Genomic DNA, 21127 nt, shown 5'->3' with positions numbered 1-21127 from the left:
CAACTTTAATAACTATGAAACATTTTTCATAAATACGTAGAGAAAAAAGAAGAAATATAATAATCAATTCTTTAAACTAGGTTTGCGAACCCAAAAAAGACCCCTGGAATTTGCTATGGCATATTTTACGCAGTACTGTCCAATCAATGAAAATGACAGCTTTCCGATGAGAGATCATTTGCATAACACAGGCACAACGTGGGCCTTACAACAGCCATGCCAGGGCCTGATGAAATAAAACAAAGCCGACAGCCTCCGCATGCAGAACGCACACTGACCCAGACTGAATTATTAATTATGTGAAACTTGGGCAAGCCGAAATCCCAAACCAATGAGAGTTTTGAGTGAAAAACGGCCTATACCGTGGTCATGAAAGAGGAATTCATTGTGCTTGACACACTCTGATGCGAAAATATTGGAATCTTTCCCCATGCGTCGCATATAATTTTACGCACAAGCTTATGAATCCAATAAGGATGACAAAGAAATTGCCAATTTGAACATTATTAATCCATAATGTAACAAAATCATTAAAAAAATAAACAGTGTGGTGTGTCCAATGTATGCTTTTAAAACAATAATGTCAATAAAATAGCCTTTCAAAATCAACATTTTGATGTACATTCTTAACAAGATGATGGACCAGCCCCAAAAAATGAAAGCAAAAAAAAAAAAAAAAAAAAAAAAAAAAAAAAAGAGAGTAACTTGTAGTACCCAATTGACAATGTTGATAAAATATGTGTAAACTCATTGGATATTAGGCTGCCAATTTAGAAGTAATCCGTTCTGCAACAAATCCCATATTTTTCAAGTTAGGGGCCGTCCATAATTTTCAACATTTTCACGAGCGTACAAACCGTATGCAGGGGGGAGGGGGTTAAGAGGCCAGTGTACATTTTTTTTGAAAAAGAAAAATGTCGATCAACATTCGATTAACATTTTTCATTTGGGGATGTACACTTTTAAGGGGGGGGGGGGGGAGGGGGTGGTCAAAAGTGTACGGGTTTGTACGCTCGTGGAAATGTTGAAAATTATGGACGGCCCCCTAGAAGCATATGATTTAAATCATTTTGATATGAAATACTAAAATATCTACATAGCGTATTATATTATTTTCATGATTCCAGCGAAATCCTAAATTCAATGCCTGGATAAATGAAACAAACCACTCACTTTTCTACTTGCATCATCGTTTAGTAATCCTGACAGAATCTGTGGAGAGTGCTGCATCTGTTGTCCCAGATTATTATGTAGGTCTGAAACAGAAAGTATACACGCCAATGAAATATGGGCACATGGTAGGTACATATAGTCCAGTGCTATATAGCAATCTGACGTAGATCACTGGTAGAACCTGCCAAAAATACACAGGATGATAGATTTTTCTCAATGGACACAATTAAGTTTGTCTTCATTCCATGAATGTTATACCAAAGACTGTTGGTGTGGTACCCTGTTTGTGGTAAAATATGAGGGGTGATTAAAAAACAAGAGGAGAGTTCTCGGAATTCCAGTTTACAGAGGGTCCGGTTTTGAGAGGTTTTACTGTATTACCGTATTGATACGATATAATAAATCCACATTCTAAGACGAGCTAAAATTTATTCTGCTTGAACTAGTCTCAGGGTGTGATGGGCCGTAAAAACTCTACTCTCCTGAAACTAGTCTGAGGGGAGTGATGGGGAGTGAGAGTGATAGCTCCCCTTAAATGGTGAGGTCTGCGTACACTCGTATATAGAAAGAATTTAGTTTTTATATCTCGAGGAGGAAATCCTTCTTTATCAGAAGGATTGATGAAGGATTCAGGCACTGCAGAAATATTGAGATAAGTATATGGACCTCTGAGAGGACTATCTTGAAAAATAAGAGGTAGGCATGTCCATAGGGCAAGTTCGTCCTGGTCAGACCGAGAATGTTTTGATCATCCTTCGTTCGTACGTACATACATTTTAAAAATATGAAACCCAAAATCAGGAGTAACATATGTGGTGGCAGCAAATTTCAGATTTCCTTTTCTAGATCATCCAGGGGTGCAGAAAGTACTCGCCCGTTCGCCAAATGCGAGTACAAATTCTGACGGGCGAGTTACAAAATGCAACTATCAATCCGGCAGGCGATCTGTCTTTTTCTGACTGAGAGTAAATTTATTTTATATATTTATTTATTATTATTATTTAAAAATTCTAAACCATTAAAAAAACTTTTCAGAATGATGATGAAATAGTTAAAATACACAATTCATGTACCACATTGGCAAATTAAGAGTTCCGAACTGCGCAAGCGTAACATTCCGAAAAGGGGTTATAGCGAAAACAGAACTGTACCAAAACGGACCCAAACAAAAAAAGAACCAAACTGGACAAAACTTAACAAAAATCTATGGTTATATGACTTAAACAGAACCAGAAATTTTAAAATGTCTGGCTGAAACAGCATTACAAGTTGTGAATGATGATATCTTCAATGAAACAACAGCTGTATTAATAATTTATTACTTTGTAACACCATTTTCCCTAATACATTGAAATGCAGTTATTTCTATACCAGTCTATCACATCCTCCTACACCATTGTTTTTTTGTAAATAATTTCAGTTTGGGTTGACATAAGAAGGAAACTAAAAGTGTTTTGGTAATAGCAAAAATATACTATTTTTGTGAGCAGTTTAGAAAACAATTGGCTCAGATATAAATACGTTAATCTTGATGAACTAATAAATAAATAACTTGTAGTAAAAATTAAAATTCCATAGTATGAAAAAAGGTGATCCCTGGGATACACTAAAAAAACAAAACAAAAACAAGAAAAGAAAAAAGGTACCATTTTCGCCTATACATTTAGGTGTCATTATTTTCCGTTTTGGCCAACGAAAATGGTTCCGTTTTGATAGTGGTCTGATTTAGCCTTATTCCCCCAAAACAGCCAGTCAAAGGTCAATAGTTCCTAAAAAGTATTTGTTCAAAGCATGTTGTCAGTGTGTTTATAACAGATTCTTCTGTTAAATACTTGCGGGATAGTTTTGAAATCTACATGAAAGAAATATGAAAAAGTTAGTCTTCACCAGAATATTTCAAACTTTACTGATTTGTCAATCAAGGTTTGGGTTTGACTTCGTTCGTTTGCCACGTTATGTTGATCACTTACGAAGTATCTTTAATAATGTTTTTTTATCATATATATATATATATTCCAGCCAGTGCACCATGCAGGGCCAGATTTAGACCTTGGGGAGATGGGGGCCCGGGACAGGGGATTGAAGAGGACAGTCCTAAATAGGTCCATCCAGACTAGCAACTATGGTACATTAAACAAAATGTCTCCTACTCAGCGGATTGACAGTTGATATAAGAAGAATTTTTCTTAAAGGCCAATATGTTGGAAAAAAATAATAAAGAGGAACTACATTTCAGTATAATATTTGTTCGGTTTCAGGGACACTCGTAGCATACTGATCAAGATGTGTGAGTGTATCGTCGGGTATTGAACTTATTACAAACTAGAAAACAAACATGTCAGCGACCTGGCGGAATTCCGGTACTTCCAGGATTTTTTAAGCCCCCTTATAAATCCGGCACTGGCACCATGACTGGTATATCAAAGGCCGTGATATGTGCTATCCTGTCTGTGGGATGGTGTACATATAAAAGATCCCTTGCTACTAATGGCAAAATGAAGCTGGTTTATATATATATATATATATATATATATATATATATATGAAGTGGCGACAACGGGTTTCCTTCCTCAATATCTGTGTGGTCCTTAACTATATGTCCGATGCCATATAACCGTGTAAATAACATGTGTTGAGTGTGTCGTTAAATAAAACATTTCCTTCCTTCCTTATTCAGGCCTCTGAAAATTGCGAGCTATAAGTTTCATTCGAGCTATAAGTTTCATTCGAGCTATAAGTTTCATTCGTGCGTTGTTCGTGTAAAAAAAAAAAAAAGTTTGATTTATTTAACGACGCCGCTAGAGCACGTTGATTTTTTATCTTATCATCGGCTATTGGACGTCAAACATATGGTCATTCTGACACTGTTTTTAGAGGAAACCCGCTGTCGCCACATAGGCTACTCTTTTTACGACAGACAGCAAGAGATCTTTTATTTGCGCTTCCCACAGGCAGGATAGCACAAACCATGGCCTTTGTTGAACCAGTTATGGATCACTGGTCGGTGCAAGTGGTTTACACCTACCCATTGAGCCTTGCGGAGCACTCACTCAGGGTTTGGAGTCGGTATCTCGATTAAAAATCCCATGCCTCGACTGGGATCCGAACCCAGTACCTACCAGCCTGTAGACCGATGGCCTGCCACGACGCCACCGAGGCCGGTCGTTGTTCGTGTAAGTGTAGTTTTACGTAACCCATTTTTCGTTTGTGCATTGAAGGAAGGAAGGAAATGTTTTATTTAACGACACACTCAACACATTTTATTTACGGTTATATGGTTAAGGACCACACAGATATTGAAAGCGAGGAAACCTGCTGTCGCCACTTCATGGGCTACTCTTTTTTATTAGCAGCAAGGGATCTTTTATATGCACCATCCCCAGATAGGATAGTACATACCACGGTCTTTGTTACACCAGTTATGGAGCACTAATTGGAATGAGAAATAGCCCAATGGGTCCACCGACGGGGATCGATCCTAGATCGACCGTGCATCAAGCGAACATTTGACCACTGGACTATGTCCCGCCCCTCGTTTGTGCACTGAATGTATGACATTTACATGGTCATGATGGGTTATATAAAAACAAAATGGGTTACCTGAATTTATTTTTGTGTAATCCATAAACGCTTTACACAAATTTTCAATTCTCAAAGAGGCCTGTTATTAAATCCTATTTTAATCATGATGCTAACATACCAACGTTGGTTACAATATAACTGGAACTGAATGCATTGTTACGTATAGCATAACTATATAGGGATATTATATTCCAAAATATACATACATGTGAGCGTTTTTATGCCTATGAACACATGCATACATGCCAGTTCACATTTTGCTTTTAAAATCTTGATTAGCGATATTTCTAATCAATTTAATATTGATTAGTAACTACTGTTTAATGTTTTAAAATTGTGTAGTGATCTCTGACATTTGCAATGCCACGTGATAGGGAACAAAATCATCTTGGACATCAAAATATTTTACAACGAAGTGGCAGTGGAGCATGAAATGTGTACATAAACGTGATAAGAGATCCACGGGTAGAAGGATGGTGCCACCAGCAACCATACTGATGATTTGTCCAGAAGCAATGCCTGCAGCAAGAGCCGAGAGAACAAAGGAAGTTATAAATCACCCGATATTTCCATGAATTATAAGTATCTATTCACAGCAGTAAGCTTCATACCAACCACAGGCTGGAAAGTACACACACACACATCAGGAGTCCCGTCCATGTCTTGATAGTTCACCTGAACCCATTTGTGTATATAACTTTAGAGTTTGTACTCGCGACTAACTTTAATACAGGCAGTGCTCTTCATTACACTCTAAAATCCAAGTTCAAAAGTCAAATACTGACAAAAGGTGCAAGATGTTACATGCTTAATCTTCCTCTTGAGACTACCCCCCCCCCCCCCCCCCATCATGCCTTCCAATGTTCCACTACCGGTATATCGAGAAAAAGATATGAAAGTGTATTACATGTAATGTAACATCATAATTTAAATTACATATATATTTGGGCTCCGAGAGAGAGAGAGAGAGAGAGAGAGAGAGAGAGAGAGAGAGAGAGAGAGAGAGAGAGAGAGAGAGAGAGAGAGAGAGAGAGAGAGACAGACAGACAGACAGACAGACAGACAGACAGACAGAGAGACAGAGACAGACACAGAGACAGACACAGACAGAGATAGAGAGAGACAGAGAGAGACAGATAGACAGAGACAGACAGACAGAGACAGACAAGTATGTACAGAGGAACACAAAAGGGAGACAGAGAGAAAGAGAGAGATGGAGAAAAATAGAAAGAGACAAACACATAGAAAGGAAACCCACTGCTGCCACACAGGCTACTCCTTCTGTAAAGCAGAAAGACATCTTTTATATACATAAGATTCTCAGAAGCAGAGGTTGGGACGAGGAAAAACAAGAGATCATTAAGGGGGAACAATCCCACAACTTACCACATCTCTGTCACATGCTCTACCATCGAGTATCAAACCCCATACTTGTTTGTCAAAGCCATCACTATAAATACTATACACATGATCTATGATACTTTCAACATTAAATTGAATAAATATACACTAAAATGCCAATAAAAAATTAATAATTAAAAGGTCAATATTACAACTGAACTTGAGATGTATGCAATGATATATTCATACAGCTGCCGCACTGTTGATTTAAAACATTGATTGCATACAAAGGTATAATTTATGAATGTACAAATCAGCCATACGTACATGTGTGGAATATCTCAGTTTGAATTGTATGCAGTTCATAAGATAATTGCATAACTATAAACATTTATGTGACTGCCCAACGTTAATGCCCTATATACATGATTCATGGCGACCCGTGTAGTGTATTATAAGCTCATCCTGCTCGAGGAGCACTGCCCTATACACAAAGTACTCAGCTGATGGGCATGAGTGAAAATGAATGAAAAACTTTATACACTAGAGGTCATAGGTAGGGGCATTAATTGTTATTATATCACATTAATTGTATATAGCATATATAGAGGATTCGTCACGAGTATTTTTTAATATGGAAAATATTAACTGGGTCTATGTTAATCGGTATTTGTCAAGGCTCTGTCGAGACAAATACCGATTAACTAAACGAGGTTGATATTTTACATATTAAAAAAACACGAGTAGTGAATTCCATTCATCCTATAACACTTCTAAAATAACATTTTAATTAATTTTTTAGTACATCCCAGTACTAAAGTCGCCGCATCGATAAATATGACATCATCACGATTAGCACAGATTAGTTTAATGTCACACATTTTAAACAAATCTTTGAAAACTTTATGCTCAAGTACACGGGTCTTGTTGGTTTGCAAACAAATGACCCATCCACAGCAACACATTACCTAGAGACCTTGCAAATTTGCATACCATTATTAACCGGGTTAATAAAGTAAATTATCACATGGGTTTATGACATGGATATCATGGGTAAGTTATAGGATAAATACATATATGAAATAGCTATAATATTCTGTGAATCATATAATATTAGCGATCATAAAATTTTGCGAAATCCAAGTAAGTAATATAAAACTTTAGTGAGGTTGTTGGCATTATCAGACTTTCTAAAAAAAAGGAGCTGAAGTTGTAGAATTGGCTGACTTTATTCAGCTTACAGGCAATTAATTTTGTAGAATTAATATACATGCAAACTAAATATTATTATCATTAGTAACCATTGTTGTGTGTTCAGTTAATCACCAACAAAACAATCGCACAGAAGTTTTTTCAGAAGTTTCTTGTAGTTGTAGGTCTCTTTAAAATCTTTAGCATCATGAAATATTAGCATTTTATATGGCCTCGCTAAATTTGCTAATATTTTATTATCGCCATCATTCCCTGAATTAGAGTATACACACACACACACACACACACACACACACACACACACACACACACAGATATATATATATATATATATATATATATATATTTATATATACAGTGAAACTCCTCTAAACCGGACACGCTCATATGTATGTGCTAGCCTGGGACCAAGTAAAAAGTCAGGTTTTAAGAGGTATCCAGCTTACAGAGGTTCTCTTCTTAACAGATATTTAAAAAGGGACCATGAGAAATGCAGGAATGCTTACTTGAGAAAAAGTATAAACATATACATAATATGCTGCAATGGGAAAACATCTTTATCAAAAATATACTTTGAGAATAAACCAGAAGAAAGAAAAAAGTTACATTTGGAAAAATGCAACAAATAATCTTTATTCGCACGTTTATTCATACTAACCGTATTTTAAATGCTTAATTCTGGCAACAAAATTCGAGTTCTGGCAGCATTTTGTAAAATTTATTTTTTCAATGGCAAAGCAATAAATGTACTGCTCGGTTAAAACGTTCAGTGAGTGTAGAGGAGTTTGGTAATGATCATTTGACTTCACTAGAGAAGTCTGTATTTACCACATACAAGGTATGAAATAGACGCCAATTTATTTCATAATTCCTGATAATACCAAAAATATATTTTATACATGCACAGTGTTCAAAATAAGCACATGTCCGTTTGTCCCGACAGGTGAAAATCTATTCGGACAAGCAAAATATGCCTCAGTGATTGTCCAGTGGACAAGTAAAAAATTTCAGTGGAGTTTCATTTTAAGCATTCACAAACATCATCCTGGATCTTAAATAAAACAAACCATTTTTTGGATAAGTAAAAATATTGGTGGACAAGTAGATTTCTAAATATATTTGTCCAGTGGACTAGTAAAAAAATTCTGCTTATTTCTATCACTGGCACCAATTTATTTATATTATGGGGTTTTATTTGGTGGTTTTTAATGGTTATTGTTGTTTGTATTTTTGTCGGTTGTTTTGTTTTTCTTTGATCTGAGGTTGCAATGACATGGAGAATGTAATTTTTTGGCTGTAGACTATATTTAAAAATAATAATTCAATGGCTTGTTTTTTGCTATGGAAATGTTTTTAATTACAGGGGTTGACTGCACACATATATGTGCATGTAATTATCAACTTCCTCATCAGTGTGTACAAATAAAGACAGCTATATCTATTGCTTACACAGTGCCTAATTAATTTCATACTGTCAGCAGTGTTGGGCTAAGCATACCTGTACGGTTTTCAGCATCTATAAACAGCTACAGATGTAGACCAATCCAGCCAAACCTATATTTGTCATGTTCGCACAACAACGTCAAACATATTGAGCTATTGAGCGTGCGGTCTCAATACTAGCAACACAGCATGAAATTTAAAGTGCTTACGCTAAGCTTTGACCTACTAAGCTATGGCCTAAATATATACTAGTGAACCACTAAATCCTTTAGCCTACAAAACTTTCACAGCATTTAACATCCACCACTCACTCCACCAAACATTTAAAAAAAAAAAAAAAAAAAAGTCCTTTTTTTTTTTTAAACAGATTCATTCTTATTTTACATAAATTTGTTATATTTTAGATTGGTTTTTTATGTTTTAAGATTCTAATACTACTTAAAAACTAAATTTCCTTAAAATATTTATACACTGTAACTGTTTTCATTACACTTAACATCAGGATCTATTGCAACACACACACACAAAAAACTATAGAAAATTTGAAATTAATGTTTCAAAGATATTTATATAAAATTTTACACATACTTTAAAAAAAGGTGCTGAAGAACTGTTAAAACAAAATAATCCTTTCTTTTTCAATTATTCAATCTTTTAAATATATAATCCTTTCTTTTTCAATCATTTAATCTTTTTAATATATTTACCTTTTTGTCCTACCACACCAAGCAAAAAGGTTATTACCATAAACACACGTCCCAACTCTCTTGTGCAGAAGTCTACAAGAAATAGTCAATGCTATTTGTATTGCTTCTTGTTACTTATTTGATGCTAATTCATTTAAATTTACTACCAGGACATGAACCTAAACTATCTGGACAGAGTCATAAATCCTTTTCACTTGTTTTAACAAAAGGAAACTCTGCACTCTGTAATTATGGGCTGTGTGCACCAAACTGCCTTTGGGGGCTGCAGTCTTCCATAATAATGCACCTTTCGGAACAGAAGAGTTCAGCAAGAAGCATGTCCTAGGGTACTAGGCAATCCGCAGCCATCGTGACCTCATGACCTCTTACTTGGTGACATTCAAGTCATTACACAGACTTTGCACTTTTCATAATACATACTTGTAGATTAGTGCTTACCAAATAAAACTTAAATCCTCCATCTTGACCCTTTAACAACAGGCTGAAAAGGCTTTCACAATGATTCCTAACAAATCTAGTAAGTAAGTACTTGAAGTAAAGTTAAAGTTTGTTTTTGTTTAACGACACCACTAGAGCACATTCATTTATTAATAATCGGCTATTGGATATCAAACATTTGCTAACCAGTTTATGTCTTACATGCGTATAATTACATACATTTCCATTGCTGAAACACCTGTGCTTAAGAAACACATGCTTCATAAACTGGGTCCATATAGTCTTCATTTTTCCATTAGTAGCAAAAGATCTTTTATATGCACCATTCCACAGAGAAGATAGCATATACCACAGCTTTTGATATACCAGTTGTGATGCACTGGCTGAAATGAGAAATAGCCCAATGAACCCACCAATGGGGATCGATCCTAGACTGACCACAAATCAGGTGAGTGCTTTACCACTGAGCTACATCCCGCCCGATGTACTTCAAGTAGGTTCCAAACAAAAATAAGTCTTTCATGAATGATTTATCAAAATGGTTTTAAAATGAAAGTTGGTGGACAAAACTTGTTGTCCCACATAGATTATTTAAATTAACTATGCAAACAGGAGGGCACCAGAATTCCTTGAAGATTTTAGATAACAACAATAAACAAACATGAGGGCTGAGTGTGTTAAAGTTATGAACAACAAATATTGGAAAAGAATACTTGCTTGGGAAAGGGAGGAATCTGAATTGAAAAAAAGAAGTTTAATAGATACAACTCCGGTACTGGCTGCATGTCACTCAGTGTGGATATCCATTTTCATCGGACTATAGCCTATAGCACCATCATATATTTAACAAGGTCAGCTCACCTTAAATATATATTTCTTACATACCTGTTGGAGAGAACATTATGGTATTTTTGGTATCTCATGGTGATCTCTAATGTACATGTAATATCGACTTAAAGACATTTGGTTGACTGCTTGTTACACGGTGATGACTAACATCAAAGCCATATCATTCAATGTAACAAGCACGACTGAAATTGATTGCTCTGTGACACACAAGTTAACTGCAGGTGCAGGCACAGTCAATATGTTTTAGTTGAAAAATATGTCTAAATAATTTCAATTAAACCAGGTATTTGAAGAAAAGTAAGAAATAGAACACTACACAGGTGTCCATTAGATACCATTTATCTTATAACTCCTTGTTAAAAAATGTATTCAACTCCCTTTGACTCATTAAGATATGTTTTGAAACAGTATCACATGGCCACTCATGTACAGTATTGTACATGTGTGTGTGAATGTGTGTGTGTGTGTGTGTGTGTGTGTGTGTGTATGTGTCATTAATAGGTACACTAATAAAAATATTAGTACTATGTAAATTTTAGTTATGTAGTTATTTCTACTGTATTATTGAAGCCGAGTTATAGTTTAGGGAAACAGAAAAACAAACTGTCACGTTTGTTTGGCCTCAGTTTTGAAAAACGATGGCTCAAGCCTGAGCTGTTTGAATACTGCCATTGTGTAAAAAGAAACCCTAGTACAGTCAGTGGATGTATGGGAACTCCTTGGCCCAAGCTGCCATTTCCCAATTAAACTTAATCATGGGAAATCCCTTTAGCAAATATGGCACTCTGCCAAAACTGCAGGGCGGCTACATTCCTTGGCAGCCCGCTTCAGCGTTGGTGAATAGCAGAGAGAAAAATGTTAACATCACAACACTGAACACACTCAAAAATCAATTTTAAAAAATAAAATAAATAAAACAAGAAAAAATCACACTTACAAATGCAGAATCCAGGCTGTGAGAAACTAATGGGCTCCATCCAAGCCTGTACGTTTGAGACGCTGGGCCGCCACCGTGTATACATCCAAGAGTTAGGCCGGTTCACTGTGAATGCATGCGTTTGTATGTGTGCTGCTGCTGGTGGTGGTGTATGTGCTGTGCGGTGAGTGTGAGTGAGTCTGTGTGTGTGTGTACTGCTAGCTGTTACAGCCAGCCGTTTTCCTGCAACGCGCACTGACCTCAATAGGTTGACCACGATATGACCCACCAATGCTGACACACACAGTCAGTGAGGAGAAATGCCGACATTTACTGCTAGTAGGGAGTGGAGCCACTCTTCCCACAGAACGACCTGACTGGCAACCGGCACATGGATCAACACACTAACACTGTTCAAGCAGGAACCCCTTTAGTCCCAGGGTTTAACACTCACACACACACACACACAAAAACACACAAAGAAAAAATGTTGAAGATAAAGTGTATATTATGCATTGCCTGGCTGCCTGGCTGCCTGGTTGCCCTCCCCATCTCCTCTCTCTTCAGCCCTATAGTATGTGCTGGTAGTCTCTCTGGGTTTTTTAAAACAACTGGCTCACAGCAGGTCTGCCTGCCCTTGGCAAGCACTGTACTGCCACTGGCTAGTCAGGATATACACTTATCAAAGTTTGATTAAATCCATAGCAACCACCTATAGGAAACCCATTCTGCTCAAGTTTTATGGATCCTGAGTCACAGACACCGCAACACATTTGGTTCATACACGAAAACAAAACAAAATCTGGATTAAAAAACAAAATTTATAGTACATACCCTTAAGATATTGATGAAAGTGACTTAATGATAATAATCTTTCTTTTTTTTAATATTACAAACAGCACATAGTTTAATACATTTAGTCCATATACCAGAACTCAACGTTTAAGGGGAGCTATAGCTCTTACTCCGTCACTCCCCCGAAAACAGTTCAAGGGGATGAAAAAAAGAAAGAAGTGTTTTATTTAACGACGCACTCAACACATTTTATTTACGGTTATATGGTGTCAGACATATGGTTACGGACCACACAGATTTTGAGAGGAAACCCACTGTCGCCATTAAATGGGCTACTCTTCCGATTAGCAGCAAGGGATCTTTTATTTGCGCTTCCCACAGGCAGGATAGCACAAACCATGGCCTTTGTTGAACCAGTTATGGATCACTGGTCGGTGCAAGTGGTTTACACCTACCCATTGAGCCTTGCGGAGCACTCACTCAGGGTTTGGAGTCGGTATCTGGATTAAAAATCCCATGCCTTGACTGGGATCCGAACCCAGTACCTACCAGCCTGTAGACCGATGGCCTGCCACAACGCCACCGAGGCCGTTCAAGGGGAGGAAGTTTTAGCTCCCCTTAGTATGTGAATTTATATGTCATCAACATGTTAATATCTTAAACATCTGGCTCTCCATAATCTAAGTTAGGGAAGCAATTAATCACTAAATCACCATTTATTAATCTTTTTAAATAGCCAAGGACACTGACTACAGTAACTTAATCATAATTATTTTATTTTCAAAAAGCTACGAATACCTCATTGTTTAATTTGCAACACATGGCTTTAACAATTAATATAGAAATCTTGCAGATATCACCCAACATTACCTAATTCCTTTTTTTACAGAACACCAAATCGTAACGGGAATTGTTTTATACAATTCCCCACCTCCCAGTCTTGGGGCATGTTGGAATGGAAAATAACCCATTGGAAAGTGGATAAGATTTAAAAACATAACTACATCATTTCTAGTGGTAAGAATAACTCACGGTTAGAAGGAAAAATGCACAACAAGTGCAGGGGGGTTTAGGGGGCTGAACCCAACTGCTCACAGCAAGTGTTTTAAAAATGGTTTCTGGGGGAGCATGTCTTAATCTCCCTAGAAACCTTGCTCGCCATAGTCTGAACCTCTTCTGCATCATTTCCTGTATACGCACCTGCATAACACTATAATGTTATGACACAATTTAAAAATAAATCAAAAGGATGAAAACAAAATAATAGAATATTTATATTATGTACTCATGAATAATAATACAACCATGCACAGCTATAAAAGTCTGCCAATCGTAAAGTCTGCCATGTAAAATTTCTTCATCTTGTTTATTACACCGAACACAGTTCAAAATTCAAAATTTTAAAATCACGACATTCTGAACTGGCTTGTCAAAAAGCAGGGACAACACTATCTTGTTCCCTCTGCCATTAAAAACATTACAAGCAAAGTTGAAAAATTCCTGCAGAAATGTTCCAAACTTCCGGCTCAAACAGTGCGACAGGAGAAATATGCCGCCTACAGCCGACTGAGAGAGGTCGGTCCGATGTTCCGTCTACAAGCCGCTCAGCAGAACCCGGTCACGCAAACACTTTGCCCCAGCCAAACACAATCCCAGCATGCAGCTCCAGTGGCAATCAACTTTAATTCACAGATGCCTTTTTTTTTTACCCTGGTGAAAACATCTGAACCGTGTGAGAACTTTAAAAAGCAAACCAGAGACCGACAGCACAAAGAAAATTGGCTGGCTTGGAAAAAAACCCAAAACTCCATACACACCAGTGTTGATAAAACACACACACACACACACACACACACACACACATTTAGTGGGGATTGGTGGGTGCGGAAGGAACGTAGATGTTAAAGAATGTGACAATTCTTATAATTCTTGTAGATAAGCCCTGATACATATAGATACAGTATACTTTTGTTAGCACTTCACATGTGCAACAAAACATAAACAAGAAAATATAGTCGTCAATATCCCCCTACCCCTGCTAATGAATTGGAAACTTCACTTTCTTGGCTACTAGATCACAAGATTGAAATGTGTACTAAGTTTGAAGAAGTTGTTTGTGAATAGTTTTGGAGTTGTGCTCTGTAAACAGCGAAATTTGTCATTCTGGTAACAGAATTTTTTTTTTTTTAAAATGAAGATTGTCATCGTAAAAGGCACTACCAGACAACAAGATTGATAAGCGAATGTTTCATTAAGTTATCTTGAACGTTTTTGGAGTTGTGCTCCAGCAACAGTGAATTTGGTCATTTTGGCTAGTTGTTTCCATAGTAACTGATACAACTTTGAAAATGAAAAGTTCCTACTCATAAAAGGGCACTACAAGATCACTAGATTGATATGTGTATAATGTTCCCATGTGGTTATTTTAATTGATTTTGGTATAGTGTTCCGGAAACCCTGTCCCATTTAATATCTCCCATATATTACAGTGTGGGAGATAAAAAATCCCACCAATATTCCATCAATGACAGAGACAGAGACTTCAAAAATTAAAATTGAAAAAAAAGGATGTCGATGATTTCCTAAAAATTAAATGAACCCAAATTATTAATTTTATTTCATGGATAGGCAATGGTAAATATATAGTCTCAAAATAAATTAATAATTTAATATGAATGGTGTTTTCCTTCTCCCCCCCCCCCCCCACCCCCTTTTTTTTTCCACATAAAATTATAATGGGGGCTAATGGGTGGGTTGATGTCTGGATGAAAATGTATGTGGCTATGTATGCAAGTCTATCCAGTTGGCTGGATGCCCGACTGTCTGACCGAGTCATTGACACACTGATAGACAGACAGATAACTTTTACTAATCAATGTTTAAACAGGCTGAAACATTTTCACAATATGGTAAATATTGAGCATATAAGCGAATTTCTTTGAAAAAACCCCAAAACAAAACCTCCCACAAAACCCCCACACTTCATGTTCAGTGAGTATGAAAGTCTAGTTTAACTCACTGAAGAGCAAATAACATATTTACTAGTATTAGATATTATATGTTATAAATGGTTTATAACAGGCAATACCCAACAATCCATGCTGCAGTTCAGGGCCCCGTTCAACGAAGCAATCTTAGCACTAAGATCACCTTAAGTGCATAACTACTCTATGCACCTAAGGTGATCGTAGCGCTAAGATCGCTTCATGGAACGGGGCCCTGTACTGAACATGCTCTGCAAGCCTCACAAGTGTTTAAATCATCTCAACTGGTTTTCTATTGTAAAATATTAAAATATCAATTAAATGTCTTTATCACACACACACACACACACATTGGTGCGCATGCATGCACACGCCCACATACGCACGCGCACACACACACAGTGCCTTTCTAACAAAAATATATAGACAAAAACTGGGTTAAGCATCAACATTTATCACAGATTTCTATGTCTCTGTAGCAGATAGTATAGGAATTATTTTTCAGCCTGGTTTTTTTTTTTTTTAAACAAATACACATCAACAAAACACAAAAGGTATTAAATATTAGATTCATCATTCTTTTCTCAGATTCAGTTACCACCATCAAGATACTCTACATGTGATATCTCAGTGAAGAAATGAAGGTCATACAAAGTAGGTTATCGTCAGAACACTTGTCTAATAACTCAGTCTGAATTAACTTTTCTTTCTTGCTAAAGATTTTTTTTTTTTTGTGCAGAAATACTTGTCACCTTGAATGATACTTACTTAATCATGTACTCTCTTACATACTTTTTATTTGTTTACTTACTTACTTACTTACTTACATATTTGATATATTGTAATAAACAATAACTAAACTATTCTAATTTCTGTGTATCAGTACTTACAGATCTATAACTTATTTTTACTTTTAACATTATTTTTAGTATGCAATTAACACTAGTGGAACTTGCACAGCCACTGTAAAGTAGGTTGACATGCAGGTGGCCTCAGTTGCCATTATATTATAATTAACAAGATTCCATTTTGATCAGTTACATGTTTCCCTAGATACTTGTCATCAATATCCCAACGCCAACGTTTTTCTTCTTGTTTTTAAGTATATAGTAGGGTGCAGTTAACCACCTGAGTGGTTGAGTGGTATGGGTGACCCTGATTACTTTTCAAGGATGCTAAATTAATTTTTTTTAAACCTGAACATGTTTGTAGCTTATGTTAACAGTTAACATTTTAGAACACATCATGCAGGAATGTTATTCAACATCTAAAATGGTGGTAATACCTGAATGATTTCATTCTATTTGAAATATGCTTAGAAAGTACCATGTCTTCTACATTATGAACATTTTCATAATTTTCCTTAATGCCCAGATGGTTGGTAATCTTTAACACATTATAAGATGGGGAGGCTAGATTGCTGCATCTGAGCCCAATTTCACAAAATATTGCAAGCCTAGTTTTTCACGTAAATATAAATCTATGACTAAACCACAATTCTTATTATTATTATAATTCAACAAATATAGTGAGAAGAACACATATTTCATTTTCTTTTGTCTTTAAAATACTCCAGCTTCCGTAATGATGTAATTTTATGTGTGAAATTGATGCCAAACAGGTATAAACGCACGACAGGTATAACTGTTTGTAGTAGATGTAAAAAATGGGCCCCAGGGACTTAGGTATCTGTTGGTAGTTAAATCTGTTATTAAATGTTCTCAAAATCACACACTTGAATACGGTTATCTAAAGACGATCTTTTTTACAATCACAGGAAAATAGACAGAATCTTAAAATACAGAAACCAAAAGGAAATTCTTCATTTCAGTGTGTTGTCTTTCATTTTTTTTTTTGTATTTTGTTGAACACCATGAACCATGTTTATTTCTGGTTAAAAAAATTAGAAACATTTTATTTTGTTAATATTACAGTCTAGTTATTTTCTTATGCCAACATTGGTGTTATGGACTACAGGAGCTGCAAAATCTGTGTTCATTCTTGTACAGTAGGTTACTCTTAGTTTAGCTGCAGCAGAAATGGAATATTCTATAAATTATAAACTTTGTTGAAACAGGTACACAAAAAAAAAAAGCATATTTTTTATTAAAATGTCTGGTAAAGAAAACTTTAAAACAACAGCATACAAAAAATTCTGAGTTGTTAATTTTGTTTAGTTTTATCTCACTTTAATTAAGCAAAACAAGTTTGCAGTAAAAAAAAAACCCAGTGAAATAACTGTGCTGATCCAGCCATCGCATTTTTTGCATTAATATCTTGCTCACATTAATTTCATGACCCTAGGTTTGAAGGTACATACTTTTTGTATGTTCACAGTCCATTTCGATGGTATAACTTATTTTATTTTTTAAAAAGACCGAATCAATTTCTTTTCACAGCAAAATTTTCTTTTGTAAAACTAAAGCTGCATTCATTAATCTGCATAGGAAAATTTTATATTATTTATATTGCATTAGTCTAATCAGACACTTTAGAAAAAATTAATTTGTTAAAATTTTAAAAATATAAAATGGAAAATCATCACCTCTAAATATTTATATTGGAATTTTGAAACTTTTTTTCTTTCAAATCTGTATATTAGTACAGCTTTAAAAATATCCATAGTCTACTAGTATTTGTTATATATTAAAGAGATCTGTACAATTCAGAGATGTAAAAGTCTTTGTAATGTTCGTCGAGTTTAAAATGTTGGGGCCGTAGCTTTTTATCAGACAGGAACAATTTTTCAGGTGGCATAAAAAGCCCAAACCCCCTAGAATACTAGGTATATTCTGCGGGCTTTCATCTCAGACAAATTTATCGGCCAATGTTAAGCGGCTTAATACAATTTACGAAATATTTTTTTTAAATTTTCACATCACACATAATCATTTAAAAAAAAAAATACATGTACAATTCATTTGGACTGATCTGCATGTCCTACGTAAACTGTCACAATACAGTTTTAACTGGCACTCAGAACGCTATTTTGGACATAATCAGCATTTCCCATTGCTTCCCTGTATGTCAAAGCTATTGTCCGAAGTGAACAAAGTAAATATATATCAACTTATTTTAGCAGTTGCCAGGTGAAGCTGGTCTTAATTGGGAAGGCTGCATGCAAGGAGGTAGTAGTTCCTGGTTGATGACCACAATGTATAACCGTATTTATAGCAAGCTGCTGTCCATTTGTTTGAGTTCCCCGTTTAGTCAGCACACAAACAAACAGCCAGGGGTCACAGCTGGTCAAATTTAAATCTGGCCTCACATGTCAAGACCAGCCCAAATGGTTACCTGTGGCAACTCCATGCAACCCTTTCCAAGCATGGCTGACAGCATTCACAGAATTACCTAACACATAATTCTGGAATAGTATTACCACTAATGAATCATTAACTATCCAACGGTGGCTGGGATTCAGATTTGAAAAGTGTGTAATTTTGTCATCTTGTTAGAAAGGTAAAGATCAGACTGATATTATTGATTTCCATAGTGGAATAACTAATTAGGCAAAACCACCATTTATTACTAATAAAAAACCCATAAAACTGTATCTACGTTTTTGATATCTTTGGCTTGCTCAATTAAGGGTAGTTGATTTTTGTGTTTTTTTGTTTGGGGTGGGATTTTAAAATAGTTTTTTTTTTTTTTTTGGGGGGGGGGGGGGTGTTGGGATGCTCCTTTTTAATTGGTGGGGTTACCGAATAAGATCTGGTCATGACCTGTATGCTGGGATCACACCATTATTTTGGCCAACTAATTATTATTATATTCTAATTGATATGTCTCCAGAAGGCAATTACAAACACCTAGAAATGTTACCAAGTTATTGTAATGCAAACATTGTTTGGTCAGCAATATGGCTTATTGAACATTAAGTATCAAAATTAAATATTGAAAATAAAGTATTTCACTACTATTTGTGTTTAAAAAACCCAAAACAAATGGATTTAATCAGATTAATAATTATATTCTAACCTATTTTATTAAAAATTGAGTGATGTATAATAAAAAAATAAAAATAAAAAATAAAAAAAGGCCTATTAGTACAAAAGTGGCACCCACTCAATAAAATAAGTTTATGGCATTTTGTACTTTAAAAAAAAAAAAAAAAAGGAAAAAAAAAAGGTGGCCAATTTATCCAGGCTTTTTTTCTTTTTAAAAAAAAAATGTTGTGACTTTAAATGATTGTCAAATGTCTGCCTTGAATGATTCTTTAAAACTACCACAGACAAACCAAAGATTGACTGACTAGCCATTTTATACACAGACATCTACGGTACCTCAAAATGGGGTTTAGGCTGTGTGCTTTCGTTGTTCTTTCCAGCTCCTAAACATTATGATCAAACAGACAAAATCCTTGGAATTTTTTCAGTTTAATTCCAGGGCTACAATGGTTGATAGGCGGCCACCTGCTAACCATAGAAAACTCCAAAATACTGCCGGCAATGGAAATTCATGCCGTGTTGATGACACACAAAAGGCCAGGGCAAGTCCAGACTGCAGCAATAGGAGATACTATGCAGGCTCTTTCCACGGGCAGTTTTCAATAAAGCCGGTACACGCTAACAAGCTTTGCAAGTTCACAAGATCTGGGAGTGCTGGGAGTTCGAATCAATGCAGCGGCACATTGATTCTGTTTGAGCCAGCACTTCATGCGGGTAGAGTTTGCCAAGGAACAACATAAAATACGGTGGGCTTGTCCACATAAAACATGAAAAGGAAAATATGTCTGGCTGAAGGGAAAGGCCATAAACAGATCTAAATGGTACACGGAGGACATGAGAAAATTTTTATGTTGCTTTTCTCCTTAAGCATCTGAGGCAGTGAGCTCCAGGCCAATCCACCATCGAATGAGATGGAGAAGAAGCCTGGGGTTATGTAAGGCAGACATTGACATATACATGTATACTGAACAGAACAAAATATCACTCATAATAAAAGCTTTAAAAAAAAATTTTTTAATTGTTTAAGATTCCTCTGATTATTTGGTGTCATTCAAATGGTTATTTAAACACTTGGTCTAGACAAAGAGGGAAGAAATCTCCTGTTGACACATAGGATACTCTTACTTAAAAAGCAGCAAGGGATATTTTATATGTCATTTTCCACAGACAAGTCAGCACATGATACCATCCATGGCTTTTGTTTTAAGTTAACTCAATAAGAATGTTAAAAAATAGTTTCTTTTGTTAAACAATATCACTAGAGCACATGATTTACTAATCATCGGCTATTGGATGTTCAACACTTGGTAATTCTGACAGTCTTAAGGAAAAATCTGCTTAATTTTTCCATTAGCAGCAAGGGATCTTCTATATGTACCATCTCACATACAGGATAGCACATACCACGGCCTTATTTCCACACTTGGTCCAGACAAAGAGGGAGGAAATCTGCTGTTGCCACATAGGCTACTCTTACTTAAAAAGCAGTAAGGTATTTTTATATGTAATTTTCCACAGACAAGTCAACAAATCATACCATGGCTTTTGATATAGCATTTACACAATAAGAATGTAAAAAAAGAAGTTTGTTTTGTTTAACAACACCGCTAGAGCATACTGATTTTCTAATCATAGGTCACTGGATGTTAAACACTGGGTAATTCTGACAGTCTTGAGGAAAAACCTGCTTAATTTTTCCATTAGCAGCAAGGTATCTTTTATATGTACCATCCCACATAA

General features: G+C 35.8%; 1 protein-coding gene across 2 annotated transcripts in view; it reads right to left on the bottom strand.

Annotated features, from left to right (window-relative positions):
• The window catches only part of LOC121383437 (E3 ubiquitin-protein ligase RNF38-like), an 85856-nt gene that overhangs the window by 40683 nt on the left and 24046 nt on the right, over window positions 1–21127 (bottom strand). The window contains exons 1-2 of one of the 2 annotated variants that reach the window (XM_041513461.1): window positions 11683–12078; window positions 1174–1256 (exon numbers count right to left, since the gene is read on the bottom strand). In XM_041513461.1, coding sequence (XP_041369395.1) covers window positions 1174–1256; window positions 11683–11767 — 168 coding nt within the window. In that variant the 5' untranslated portion in view covers window positions 11768–12078. Of the gene's footprint in view, window positions 1–1173; window positions 1257–11682; window positions 12079–21127 lie in introns of those variants that run through there. The other variant, XM_041513460.1, reaches the window with a different exon arrangement.

Source organism: Gigantopelta aegis, chromosome 10 (assembly GCF_016097555.1).
Source record: "Gigantopelta aegis isolate Gae_Host chromosome 10, Gae_host_genome, whole genome shotgun sequence".
Lineage (NCBI taxonomy): Eukaryota > Metazoa > Mollusca > Gastropoda > Neomphalida > Peltospiridae > Gigantopelta > Gigantopelta aegis.
Note: the sequence above shows the minus strand (reverse complement) of the source record. Positions and strands in the feature narration are given on the sequence as shown.